Below are 12,998 nucleotides of genomic sequence, written 5' to 3' on the forward strand. Positions count from 1 at the left end.
GGTACAAAGTACTAATATTTGGTGCAAACATTTTCAAATCTCAACTTAAAACACTGACAAAAACTAAGCGCAGTTTCACGTCAGAAACCCCAGGCGAAAATCCAAAAGTCCAGTTCTCTTGCTTGGTTTGTGAGCCTGAGTTGGCTTGTGATGACGGACTGAGGCACTTTCCACAGGAGGCGTGAAAACAACCAGAACAAGGAAATCTGCTGCGACATGATTGAAAACAAGTGGTCTGTTTCTCATTTTATGGACAAGAGCCTCAAGAGGGTCATTCATCGCATGTCTGTGACAATAAAAACCTAGGAGCCCATCACCATCAATCCATCTTAGAGGGGGATGCACCGTTGCCTGCTTCAGTTGTGTTCTAGAATGTCTGTCCCTTCTTTCTTCTGTATGTTCATTCAGCCCTCAGATCAGCCTTCACCAGAGTCTCTGAGGCTGAGTGGAGCATGAGTTGAAATTTTGTTATACATTTCAGAAGCCATCAGTCACCACAATAAAAAAAGAACAAGTTATTTTTATATCTTATTTTGAAAATAAAGCCTCTTGATATGCAGTCATGACATTAGCTTTGATTCAGTCCATTTGTAAGAGTTCAAGTGACTGACTCAAGATGCTTACAAATTGCCTCCCATATCTTTCCAATATGAATGAGAATCCAAGTGTGTGTAATTTAAAAATAAAAATACTGAGGATTTGATTGGAATACACACATTCATTTAAAGTCCTACAAATAAAAGGCAGCCTGGTCTGAAGACAGTTATAAGATTTAGGAGCACATCAAGAACCAGACCTCTGTTTACAGATGTCTTTTTTTTTTTCGTGTTAGTTGGAATTCACATGCTGACGAGTCAAATGCAGCATAAATTACAGTACAAATAAAACATCGCTGACAGGTTTGTCAGAGGTAGGTAATCTGTATCAGCTACAAGTCATGTCTGTTACAGATGGATGAATGGATTGATTTGTAGGATCAGAAAACCATAAATACCAACAAAGTAGAGCGAGACTAAGTAGACCATCAATTCACGTAGTTATGCTTTTTTTTTTTTTAACCCTCTACCTGGTGAACTGTGATACATTAAAAGTTATTCTACTTGGACCCTCAGCCAGGCTTTGATCCATGTGTTAACAGCCTCCACTGGGAGTTAAGTCAATAAAAACACACAGACAGATGGACACCACAGAAACTATGGAGTGCTTCAATTGACAGGCACCAGCCTGAGTGTGTGTGTGTGTGCGTGTGTGCGTGCGTGCGCACGCGTGTGTGTGTGTGTGTGTGTGCGCACGCGCGGCGACGGGTGGAACGTTCCTCAGAGATGCATCGAACACATTTGAAATTTTCAAGGATGAACGGCAGAGATGAGACAACGTGTCTCAGCCAGATGAGAAACATGTGTCCAGCATACCAACGACAGGAGTGGAAGAGATAAAGATGAAAGTTCTTAAATTGTCCATTATACACGGAAGAAGACTGGGTCCACATGTGAAGTCTTTATATGCGCGGCTAAGCCAAATTATTTGAATTCCTAGTTTAAAGTCCTCAGAAGTGTGTCACCAATAAGAGCCGTTTAATTATTCCTCAACTTACTGAGAAGACCTTCAGCAGACCCGTTAGGAGAGCCTCTGATCCCCTCCTTCCCCCTGTCTGAATTCAGAAAATAGAAAAACCAAAGCTAGCTATGGTTTTAACATAATAATGGCCACAACTGACCTCTTCCTCAGCCTAAATCCTTAGCTTAGTGTTGTTTTCAGACCTTTTCGACGTTTCAAAAGAATGGGAAACTTCAACTCCTCCTCAGTTTGGTCTTAACTTGTTAGTGCGGTTGTTTTCTCCTGTTTCCTCTGTCGCTTTGCCAGCATTTGGCTGATTTTGATCTTCAGCACCTCACCTGTTGGTCCTGGTTCTCAAATAGTTTTGAGGTGTAAATATGATGACAGCGGAGGTTAAAAAGCCTATTGAGGGCGTTAAGCACTTTCACCCCCGCAATTTATGCTTTCGGCTCATCCGAGGAGAATCAGGCAGTTATTGAAGCCTCAGAAGATTTTTCCGCTTTTCAAGTTGATCTGTAGGATCCATTGTCTTCATTATGGGGCGACACAATTTAAAAATAAATGTAATTGTGAACATTTTAACAGGGGAACGTTTCAATGTTTTCCCTGTTTTGTGAAACACCATTAAAATATTAATGGTGTTTTTGTGGGCGTCCATATCACACAGATGTTTTATTTATTGTTTTTTTTTCATCTGTAGAATATGGAATGTAGGCAGGACATCACTACAGTACCACATTTCATTTAAAATGGCATTCCAACATTCACTTAGCCTTTCCCAGATATTTTGTTCCTGCAATTAGGAAATTGCACGAGACAATGTGGAGACTGATTCATTTTTCTTAAATTGTGCAGCGTTAATGGGATCTCTTTTGAGGCATTGCAGAAAATATCAGACGTAGACCTTTGTTTCTCATTTGACTTGAAAGGAATTTCTCTAAAAGCCATTTCACACCTCATTTGTCATTAGTGGTGTCAGATGAATTTGTTTTATTGGCATTGATGCTGGTGGTGGCGAGCAGCTGTGACGATGAAAGAGGAGAGGCTGTTTACTTGACAAAGCGTGTTTGTCAAATGGGGCCTTTCACCTCCTGAGAAATTTCTGTTTGTGAAAAGTGTAAAAAAAAAAAACAAACACTTGAAATAAGAGTATGGACGACTGAGGTGAAAAAGGAGCGCAGGGAGTTAGATTTATACGCTTTTGGGGGGGGGACTTTCTCTGTCTGTTTGAACTCCGTGTCAGCATGTAACCACTTGAAGCTTGATTGCTGTTGATTTGTCACGGAGAACATTTATTCTGCATTTATTTATATTGGTGTGGTTATGGACACTTGGTAATGCTTTCCAAATGTGTTGGAAATGAGCCTACAACAATAATGACATCACAAAAATTAACTGAATATGATATAGTTCATGTCACACGTCTTTTTGCCGTTTTGTTGTCCTCAGTGGACTGTGGAACTTATCAGTTCACAATAAACTGAGAGCTCACCTTTCTCAATAAATGACGAGAAACACTGACCTGTGAGCACCTGAGAAAATGAGTACTTAAATGAGAGCTGATGACTAGAATGAAAGGAGAGAAGAAGAAAGGTTTCCTGAACACATCCCAGCAGCTCCATGCTCCCCCTGCTGGAGCCCTCACCTAACTACTACTACCAGTAGTGTTTTTACTGCTTAGAAGTGGACATATTGGCTATTGCCGGTATAGACATGACTTTTTAATGAAACATGAAAAACAGTCAAAAGAATATTGACTGAGAAGAACAAAGCCACTAAGTTGAACTAAGTTATTCCAAGTACTTCTTGTGTCAGACGCAGCAAGTCAGTAGTTGTGATTCTTTCTGTTTCTGCAGACGTACGTATGTAGGCAGCATGCCAGGCCGCATCATCAACGGTTTAAAGACAGTAGGCGTCAATAATCCAGTTTTCCTCCTGGATGAAGTGGACAAACTGGGGAAAAGCCTGCAAGGAGACCCTGCAGCGGCGCTGCTGGAGGTGAGATCTCTTTCTGTCTGCTTGGTGAGTCGGAACGTCAGATGTCATCGCTGTTTGTCAGTGCTACAAATATAACCTTCAGCTGCAATGCAGAACCTTACTGTCCTTCCTCTGGTCTGGTCGAAAAACGTGTGCATATGACACACTGAACATAAACCTTCCTATGAGAACCGGGGTTCTATTTCTCCCCAGAGACGGTGACATTTATCTGGTGGTGAACTAACTTTTGCTTGAATTACTAAGAAACATTTTGTCTGCGTCTTCCTAAAAACCTTCTGATAATTGGTTGTGTTTTGTGCCGTTTTTCTAATTCATAAAAAAACTTCGTTAGAATGTCAGCTAAATTAAATGGAGTTGTTTTAAAACGGTCTACAAAATCACATTGCTTACGTGTCTGCATGCTTCCTTAGGTCCTGGACCCGGAACAGAATCACAGCTTCACAGACCATTACCTGAATGTGGCCTTTGATCTCTCTCAAGTTCTCTTTATTGCCACTGCCAACACCACAGCCACCATCCCCCCTGCCTTGCTGGACAGGATGGAGGTACTGCAGGTACCAGGTGAGTCCCTCTTAGGAACTCTTGCATCTCCTCATCTAGTACATCTGCTGCTGTAGCCTCAACTCTTCCTATGCTGACATCTAAGGTGGGATGGAGGAGGCAAGAAAAGGAAGCAAGAATGGACAACAAGAGAAATGAGGATGACATGGGCTCAGTCCCAGAGGGCAATGAGCCCAGTGCGTTCTGGTTGTTTCATCCCAAAGGTCCCTCTCTTTTCTCTGGTCACGAAGCACAAATTTCAACTTGAATGAAAAGAGATTGTCCATCTGTGAAATACTTCTCAACAATATCAGTCCAAGAACAAAATAAAGCTGAATTTATCTGGAGAATATGGGGGGAGGCAGTATACATTTTGTTATGATTAACTACTTTTATTTTTTAGGGAGTTACTTATCAAACTGTGTGTTTAAGGCTACACCCAGGAGGAGAAGTTGGAGATAACTCACCGGCACTTGATCCCAAAACAGCTGGAGCAGCACGGACTAACACCCCAACAGCTGCATATACCCCAAGACACGACACAGGATATTATCAACAGGTACGCACACAAACAGACTGATTCACTGTTTGGTTAATCCGACGCAACGAGAGGAGATTTTGCAAGGGTTTTGTGCATCAGGCTATTTCTTGATCATGCAGAAAAAAGAAGGTGCCAGACTGATGTCACGGATCTCATCTAGAGAGGGATCATTCAACATCTGCAGCATACTGTCATGACCTTGGGCTGCAGCCACATAGCAACACAAACTCACAGCGCACCAGAGCACAGATGGCAGCTTGGAATCCGACTGCTTGTCATCACAGTGTATCATTAACTTGTCAAGTGGTTTAGTGGGTATTTGTTTTGAGTCTTAACCAATATTTAACTGGCGGGGTGACCTTTTCATTAAAGAGGACATCCTTTAAATGTCTGACAGATTCAGCCTCGTGTGGAAGTGTCTATTTCATTTCCTCACATCGCACGTGTCGTATCAGTGTTGTTCCTCCCTGGTGTGTATTTTTCTTCTCCATCATGCAGATAGGAGTCAGTCTTCCTGTTGATCTGCAGCAGTTATTTGCTGTTTCATGATATAAAAGGATTTAGGGCTTCAGTTTATGTTCATTTTCAGGATCAGTCATAGAATAAGGCTGCGGGTGGGGTAATGGCTTGCCACATGGGATGCTAGCACAGAGAGATTGGATGTCCTTTCGGACACAATCTAAGTAAAAACCTGCACTAAATGATTTGTGCAGATCATATGGTCCACTTTTGCATCCAAAAGACTGTGGTCTTTGGTCAGCGTCAGCACGTTTGATATGCTACGAGTATCACAGTGTTCAAGGCACTTTAACTGTTGGCTTTGACTGTTTTCCTCCAAGCTTGCTAAATATTCCACAGAGGATCATCGCAGGAAGTGATCAGTTCACGAAAAAAGAAACCTGCATCCACAGTCAAGCCAGTAGAGCCCTACGACAAACAGAAATACAGCAAGTCTTCATGTTTCAGAAGCTGGAATCAGCTTTGACATTTGCTTGTGCCATTAATATTCTATCAACTAAAAAAATCAATAGTTTCAGCACTGATAGAGTCTGATGATCTTTTAAGAGAAGGCCTGTCAGAAAACATGGAAGCTCTAATGCAGAGGCTTCTAATTTCTCCCGATGGTAATTGTGCTGCATGCAGACCAGCACAGCCTCTCCACACTCTTGTCTGGTTACTATAGAAACAGGCAACAGCTCCCAGCTTGGCACCAGTCCTCTGAGAAGATGCTCGGATACTTACATGGCGAGATTTTTCATGTTGTTCTTTTTAAAAAGAAAAAAGGGGGGGAGGGGACTCGAGAGTCTGCAGTCTAGGAAAAACAGGAGAGGATTAAGTGGAAATGAGTCATATTAAGAGAGATGTCACGCTGAGATATGAAATACCATTTTGGTCTAATCCAATCCACGTTGGAAGGGTATTTTCTTTGCCAAATCTCAACTGATTTGTCCTTTCATGACACGCCGCGTTTCTCCTCAGGAATTTCAGGCCTGAGAGGTTGGTGGTCAAACCAGGTCGAAATATTGGCAGCGACGACTTGTTTCACATTGTCTAGGTTTTCTACACTTTGTGTTCTAAATCAAATCTGGACACACAAGATCGACACGCTCAGGGGCACGTTCAGTGGGCTTATTTGCACAGTCCCAGATTACGCCCTTGGATTGGACTACCGTTTCTCATTCAAGTATACAAGAATGTAGGAAACGTGCTCAGAACACCAGGCCGCACCAGTTGAAGCATATCCATGCAGGACTGAGTTAATCCTCAACTGGATTATATGGGTATGTTAGTCCCACTTGGAGTTTGACTTGAGTCATATTTACATATATTTAGATGTTCCGGTTTTAGTTGATTTACTCAATAAATGGACGCCATGTAACCATCTCTAGCAACAGATGCTCTACTACCAGGAAGGCATCATCTGACTCATCTGTTGTTTGTTTGTGTTCGTCCTCTTAGGTACACCCGTGAGGCCGGCGTGCGCTCGCTGGAGAGGAAGATCGGGGCGATCTGCCGAGCTGTGGCTGTGAAGATCGCTGAAGGTCACAGAGTCTCCAAGACCGAGAGTCCGACGCCCGAGGGTCCATCACAGCAGGGAGGTAAGAACCTGCTAGTTATTCTTTAGCTCGGTGGGATCAGGGAGGCTTTCGGATCTTCAGCATCTTCACTCAAGAAGATCTTCAGCTTCTCCTGAAACCAAGGCAGAGAAACAGAAACAGATCGGATCGTGCATGTAATGGTATATTCCTTTTTCTGGCATACATGCCTCTGAAAGGGGAAAACACTGGTGTTGCCGCTACTGCACCCTCAACTGGGATCCTGAAGTACGACACACATCTACGGCGCTAAATTACACTCATAAATAGAAGATCCCATTCCAATCGCTTGTTCTGGAAATTATCTTTTCATGAAATACAATAAAAACAAGCTGCACAGAGGGAAAATAAAAACAACAGTAGAGGATTTTTTCCAAAGAAGTCATTAAATAAATAATCTTCAATTAGTTTTGCAGGAACTGGTGTTTTTGGTTTTGCCTAATCCTCAGTAAGTTCTCCTCGCAGTTATCTTGACGTGCATGTGTGACGTCCTCAAACCTTGATACAATCAAATCTACAAGCTTATAATCAAATAAAAACTTGGTAAATTCAAGCATGACAGGAAGTGTTTGCCAACACACACGACCTTCAGTCCTACTAAAGGCTGCCACGTGAATAAAGAGGTGAATCTGGCCTCCGTCTGCTCTCACTCTTGATATTGAAGTCACGATATCTGCCACAACAATAATTGACCATTTAACCTTCTGCCGATGACTCACACCAGCCTGTCACAGTATTTAGAGCAGGGGTGTCAAACTGGTCCAGTAAAGCAGGGGTGTCAAACTGGTCCAGTAAAGGGCCAGTGTGGCTGCAGGTTTTCATTCCATCTGAACAAAAGCAACACCTGATTCTACTTACATCAACCAAGCTGTGTCCTCACAGCTCATTGGTTGGATCAGGTGTTGCTTTTGTTCAGTTGGAATGAAAACCTGCAGCCACACCAGCCCTTTACTGGATCAGTTTGACACCCCTGCTTTACTGGACCAGTTTGACACCCCTGCTTTACTGGACCAGTTTGACACCCCTGATTTAGAGGGTTGGGGGGGGCAGACTGTTCAGTCAAAGGGATTATTTAAGACAATGTGGTGAAATAATGCTGGTAATATGGGGCCGCCATGAATATGTCACTGCTTCTGTGAACTATTGTGGTCTGAAACACTCCGTTAACGCGCGCCGCCGCCGCACTTTCATTTTACATCAGCCAGCAGACGTTCAGATTCTCTTTCATTACTCAGTTCACAAGTAAACATTTGTGAGACTAAAGCTGCTGTTGTTGCCTAACTTTTTGATTGACAGCTCCTTTTAGCCAGAAGAAACTTTTTATGTCAGAGGCGACATGGCTCAGAGGTAGATGGCCGCCTAGCAACCGAAGGGTAGCTGGTTCCATCCCCACTTAGACCAAGTATCCTTGAGCAAGATACTGAACCCCTGATTGCTCCTGATGGCCCTGTGATGGACTGGTGACCTGTCCAGGGTGAACCCCGCCTCTTACCCAATGTCAGCTGGGATAGGCTCCACCCCCTGTGACCCTTAACAGATAAACGGTATAGAAAATGGATGGATGGAACTTTTCATGTCCTACTATATCCAACAAAACTCCAAAAATGGTCTTTTTCCATTTAAGTGAGCCGTTGCTCTGATTTCATCAGACACAGCAGTATCAGCCAGGGCTCGGCCAATCGATGGGCTGCTGATGTCAGTGATGAATCAGCCGTTCTTGGCTAATGTGAACACTTCTTTTTAATGCAGACAAAATGGCTTCATTGAATTTAGAAATTCTTGAATCCGGCGCTGTGTCCCATTCATTTTTTAAATAAAGTTATTTAGAGGTCATGACTAAAATATTCTGCCTCCAGTACTGTTCTTCATCTGTGTCTCAGTATTTGAACTATATTTGAGTGATCAGTGCTAAAAAACGTTAGCATTTAGTCTCTCTCTCGACCAGAGCATTGACTGATAAATACCTGTTACAGTGTTTACTCCCTAATATCATTATCACCCCCCACAAAAAAACATATCAATCAATAAAGTAAAACAATAACCATCCAGCCTGATCAGCTACAGAAGGTGGTTTTTTTCCTTAGATAGAATTAAAATGTCAATGATTTTAATAAATTGATTAAATTGAAATCAATGAAAAAGTTCAAGGTCAAATCTTTCACTCCAGTAGGAGGCAGACGCCTGTTTACCAGTCTGACCTTGGTGTTCCTCGTGACACAGACAGACACTGACCCCGCGGCCACAGCTGGAATCCTGCTGGTTCAACCACAGGTCGTTTCATTACCAAAGCGGCTTGAGGATGATTGAGATGTGGAGTCGGAGTCACGCGGGGGTTCCTCCTCAGAGGGATCCGTCAGTTGTGGTGGGATGATTGATGTCTAGACGTTAGACAGCATCTTAACTGAACACCCAGAAGAACTGATCGGAAACTTGATGGAGGATCCTGCAGCCACGTGTGGACCTGATCCAGCTGTTCTGAGATGGTCCAACTTCCAAACGTCTAGCCTGAAACACACGTAGAGACCCCACTGTGTTGGCGTGACGCCGCCTGAGTCAGGCTTCACCAGTGAGAGCGGCCATAGGAGAGGCAGTTGCAGCTACTTGGCACCAGGCGGTGCTGTCAGGTGGAACCACAAACTTGATTCAGCCTGACATTGAGTGTGATTACGATTGAAGCTACAACACACTCATCATTGTTGAATGTGTGATGTCATAAATGGATTTCCTGTTGGCTCCTGAGTGTTTGATGCGTTCGTGTCAGTGGAAGAGCTGCGTCCTGAGTGGGATCACGTGCAGCCTGCTGGTCGCAAGTCGAATATTAACACCCTTTCATTCGTTAGTCTGTCTTACTCTACAAATCATTATTAACAAAGTACTTAATAACCCAACACATTGATCCAATCATGACACTTGTCTTGGAGAGCAGAGTTCAGAGGGAGAAGATGTCAGTGGAGACAGAGACAACAGGAAGTCAGCAGGGTAACATTGTTTTTGTGCTTGGTGACACGAGTCAGGGAGTAACATACACAGTGTGTGTGTGTGTGTGTGTGTGTGTGTGTGTGTGTGTGTGTGTGTGTGTGTGTGTGTGTGTGTGTCTCAACATGTTCAGTTATCTTAAGGTTAGACTTGGGTTTAGGTTCAGTGTTGTTGCTTGGATCAGTTAAGTAACACAGTGTTACCCATTTTATTTTCTTCTTTTTAACATAAATGTGGTAGTAGGTGTTGCTTTATTATATGTTAAGGCTGTGTGTGTGTGTGTGTGTGTGTGTGTGTGTGTGTGTGTGTGTGTGTGTGTGTGTGTGTGTGTGTGTGTGTGTGTGTGTGTGTGTAGATAAGGCAGCACCCCCAGAGATGCCCATCGTGATCGACCATATCGCCTTGAAAGACATCCTGGGACCCCCGCTGTTTGAGATGGAGGTAATCAGGGAGAATGGGGGTGGGGGTGTACCAATGCTCATCATCCACAATGGAGGAGTAAAAGTGTTCTGCATCGACGACTTCACTGGCCTGTGGACTCTGTCAGTACCACAGCAGCTGCTCTTCTGGGATGCAGCTGTTGTGTTCAAGCCAATTTTTACCCAAAACACGAGTCATCACCCACAAATATTCACCCTCCAAATCCTCCACCCGACGAATTAGCTTCACATTTTGTCTGCACACGTTTAGGACAGCTCATCTGACTGGCGAATGTGAAACATTGCAGTTAGTATTTGATAGTTTCTCCCTCTAATCTCTTCATTTCAGACGTCACCCATCTGACCCCCTCCCCTCCCCAACCCTCTGTCACCACCCCTTTAGTCTCTAATATTCAGATCTTCCAGAACCGTTCCTGATTTGTCGTGTGCTCACCGGGGGTTTAACGCGCAGCTCTGGTGATGTTGTCATGTGTGTGAAAGGTGTCCGAGCGGCTCACACTTCCCGGCGTGGCTCTGGGTCTGGCTTGGACCCCCCTGGGTGGGGAGATCATGTTTGTTGAGGCCAGTCGAACGGAGGGAGAGGGTCAGCTGACTCTGACCGGCCAGCTGGGAGATGTCATGAAAGAGTCCGCCCATCTGTCCATCAGCTGGCTGAGAGCGAACGCTAAAACCTACCAGCTCACCAACAGTGAGTACACGTGCAGATTAAATGTATAAATATTTATATACGTGTGTATTTATACACTCAGTACATGGCAGTAGGGTGCAGTGGAAGAACTGGAATGAGTGTTGTGTGTTGTACTTGTGTTTGAACAGTGATGGGTGCTCCAGATCCTTTAGAAGGGACAGACATCCACCTCCACTTCCCCGCTGGAGCTGTCACCAAGGACGGCCCCTCTGCTGGCGTTACCATAGTAACCTGCCTAGCCTCGCTCTTCAGTGGCCGACTGGTGAGATCAGACGTTGCCATGACAGGAGAGATCACGCTGAGAGGGCTGGTGCTGCCGGTGGGTTATCACGTCCAACACACTTAACAACAACATCTTGGCCTGATCTGACCGGATTGGTTGGTTCTTTCAGGTGGGCGGGATCAAGGACAAGGTCCTGGCGGCCCACAGAGCCGGAGTGAAGCAAGTCATCCTCCCGCATCGCAACGAGAAAGACCTGGAGGAGCTCCCGGCGAACGTACTCGCTGACCTTACATTTGTCACCGCCACGAATCTGGATGAGGTGTTGAACGCCGCCTTCGATGGAGGGTTTCCCGGGACGTCCAACACACGCACACACCCACTACTGACCAGCAAGCTGTAACACACACACTCACAAGTTATGGTGACAATTTTAGAGACGTCCTGCTAACTGATATACAGGGACAGAAATTTTCACTTAATTTGTTCTTGTGATTTTTCATGTTAATTTAACAAAAAAACAAAAATCAGCACCAAGCATCGCTGCTCACTTCAGCTGATTCAGACCTACGTGGGGGACGTCAGGGGATAATTACGCTTTCATTTTACGACCTCATCCAGTAGCATGGATGTAGCTAACAGAGTGTTACTACAAAACTTTAACAGCCGGCATGAGGAAGTATTGACCTTCTGAGCTTCTGTCTTCTCTCTGCTGGTTCTTTGTCACTTTTCTGTGCCGAGCAGCAGAAAACTTTCCAATTCTCCCATTTCTCAGCTGCCTGCACGTAGGATGAGATGCTGAGTTGAGGTGTTCATTTGGGTTGAGATATAAAGGTCAAAGCCAGTGATCCTGCTCATTTTCATCCTCATCGTGCCACGCAGTGACCCCCTCGTGACCTATGGCGGCGCTGTTGTCTTCTTTTAAACTGTCACAGTGAGCAGACGTCACAGCGTGCCGACCGCCTCAATCTGAAATTAAATTCTTCAGCAGAAAGAGCCTCTTCCATTCATCTTAGGAATCCTGCGTACTTCTGAAGTCATATTAGAGACACAAGACTACATTTGACAGAGGGGTCAGAGGTCAGCGATGCTGCACTTCTCTGACGAGCTTATAGTGTGTAATTGAGATGTCGAAGCAGAGTTTGGTTCCACACTAAGGTCAAACATTTGTGTCATGTAGCAACTACTAATGGAGTCGAATAAAAGATGTTTGAAATGTTGCGTTTCACGTGTTCTTGTTTTTCAGTGAGCCACTGTGACAAAAGCTTACAGGGATCAAATAATACCAATATGTGCTTTTGTACATGAAAATCTGCTGAATTTTCCCTCCGGTGGAAAATAAAATTGACTTTTGAATCTGCGCAACAGATGTGAATCCCTCCGCGCTCCCACACGTGATTTAACGCAGTTTGTTTTTAACACTGAAACCCATGAAAATATGAATGAGGCTGAGCGTTCCTCACACACACACACACACACACACACACACACACACACACACACACACACACACACACACACACACACGCAAAGACTTAGTGTACAGCATCTGTATGTATAAGTTATTGCCATTTAACATTTGCAAATGTCACACTTTTATCAGTGTTTAAATGGAGCCAACACTGGTTTAAAATATAATGATTAACATAAAAATGTTCGCATGGTAAACATGCGTGTGTGTGTGTGTGTGTGTGTGTGTGTGCGCGCGTGTGTGTGCGCGTGTGTGTGCGCGTGTGTGAGGCTGTTTTAGCTGCTGGTAACTCAACATTGTAAGGTCATATATGTAGGTTGTGGTCCAAAAGCTTCTGCTGAATAGTGATCAACAAGCATTAATCCACTCAGTGTGCTGCCATTAATTCTTCCATTCTGTTCAGTCCTGCAAAACTGAAACTTGCAGGTGTCGCTGGTCACGACTCCGCACTTCAACCTTTCACTCTTCTCA

At 44.1% G+C, this 12,998-nt stretch overlaps 1 protein-coding gene across 1 annotated transcript in view; it reads left to right on the forward strand.

Annotated features, from left to right (window-relative positions):
* Positions 1-12,359, forward strand: part of lonp2 (lon peptidase 2, peroxisomal) — a 28,116-nt gene extending 15,757 nt beyond the window's left edge. The window contains exons 10-17 of the mRNA XM_086208678.1: positions 3,414-3,555; positions 3,966-4,116; positions 4,528-4,654; positions 6,596-6,735; positions 10,064-10,149; positions 10,629-10,836; positions 10,965-11,155; positions 11,229-12,359. Of these exons, the coding sequence (XP_086064804.1) occupies positions 3,414-3,555; positions 3,966-4,116; positions 4,528-4,654; positions 6,596-6,735; positions 10,064-10,149; positions 10,629-10,836; positions 10,965-11,155; positions 11,229-11,459 (1,276 nt within the window). The 3' untranslated portion in view covers positions 11,460-12,359. The remainder of the gene's footprint in view (positions 1-3,413; positions 3,556-3,965; positions 4,117-4,527; positions 4,655-6,595; positions 6,736-10,063; positions 10,150-10,628; positions 10,837-10,964; positions 11,156-11,228) is intronic.
* Positions 12,360-12,998: the final 639 nt, after the last annotated feature.

Source organism: Aulostomus chinensis, chromosome 7, assembly GCF_037954235.1.
Source record: "Aulostomus chinensis isolate RoL2024-O1b breed Wild chromosome 7, RoL_Achi_v1.0, whole genome shotgun sequence".
Classification (NCBI taxonomy): domain Eukaryota; kingdom Metazoa; phylum Chordata; class Actinopteri; order Syngnathiformes; family Aulostomidae; genus Aulostomus; species Aulostomus chinensis.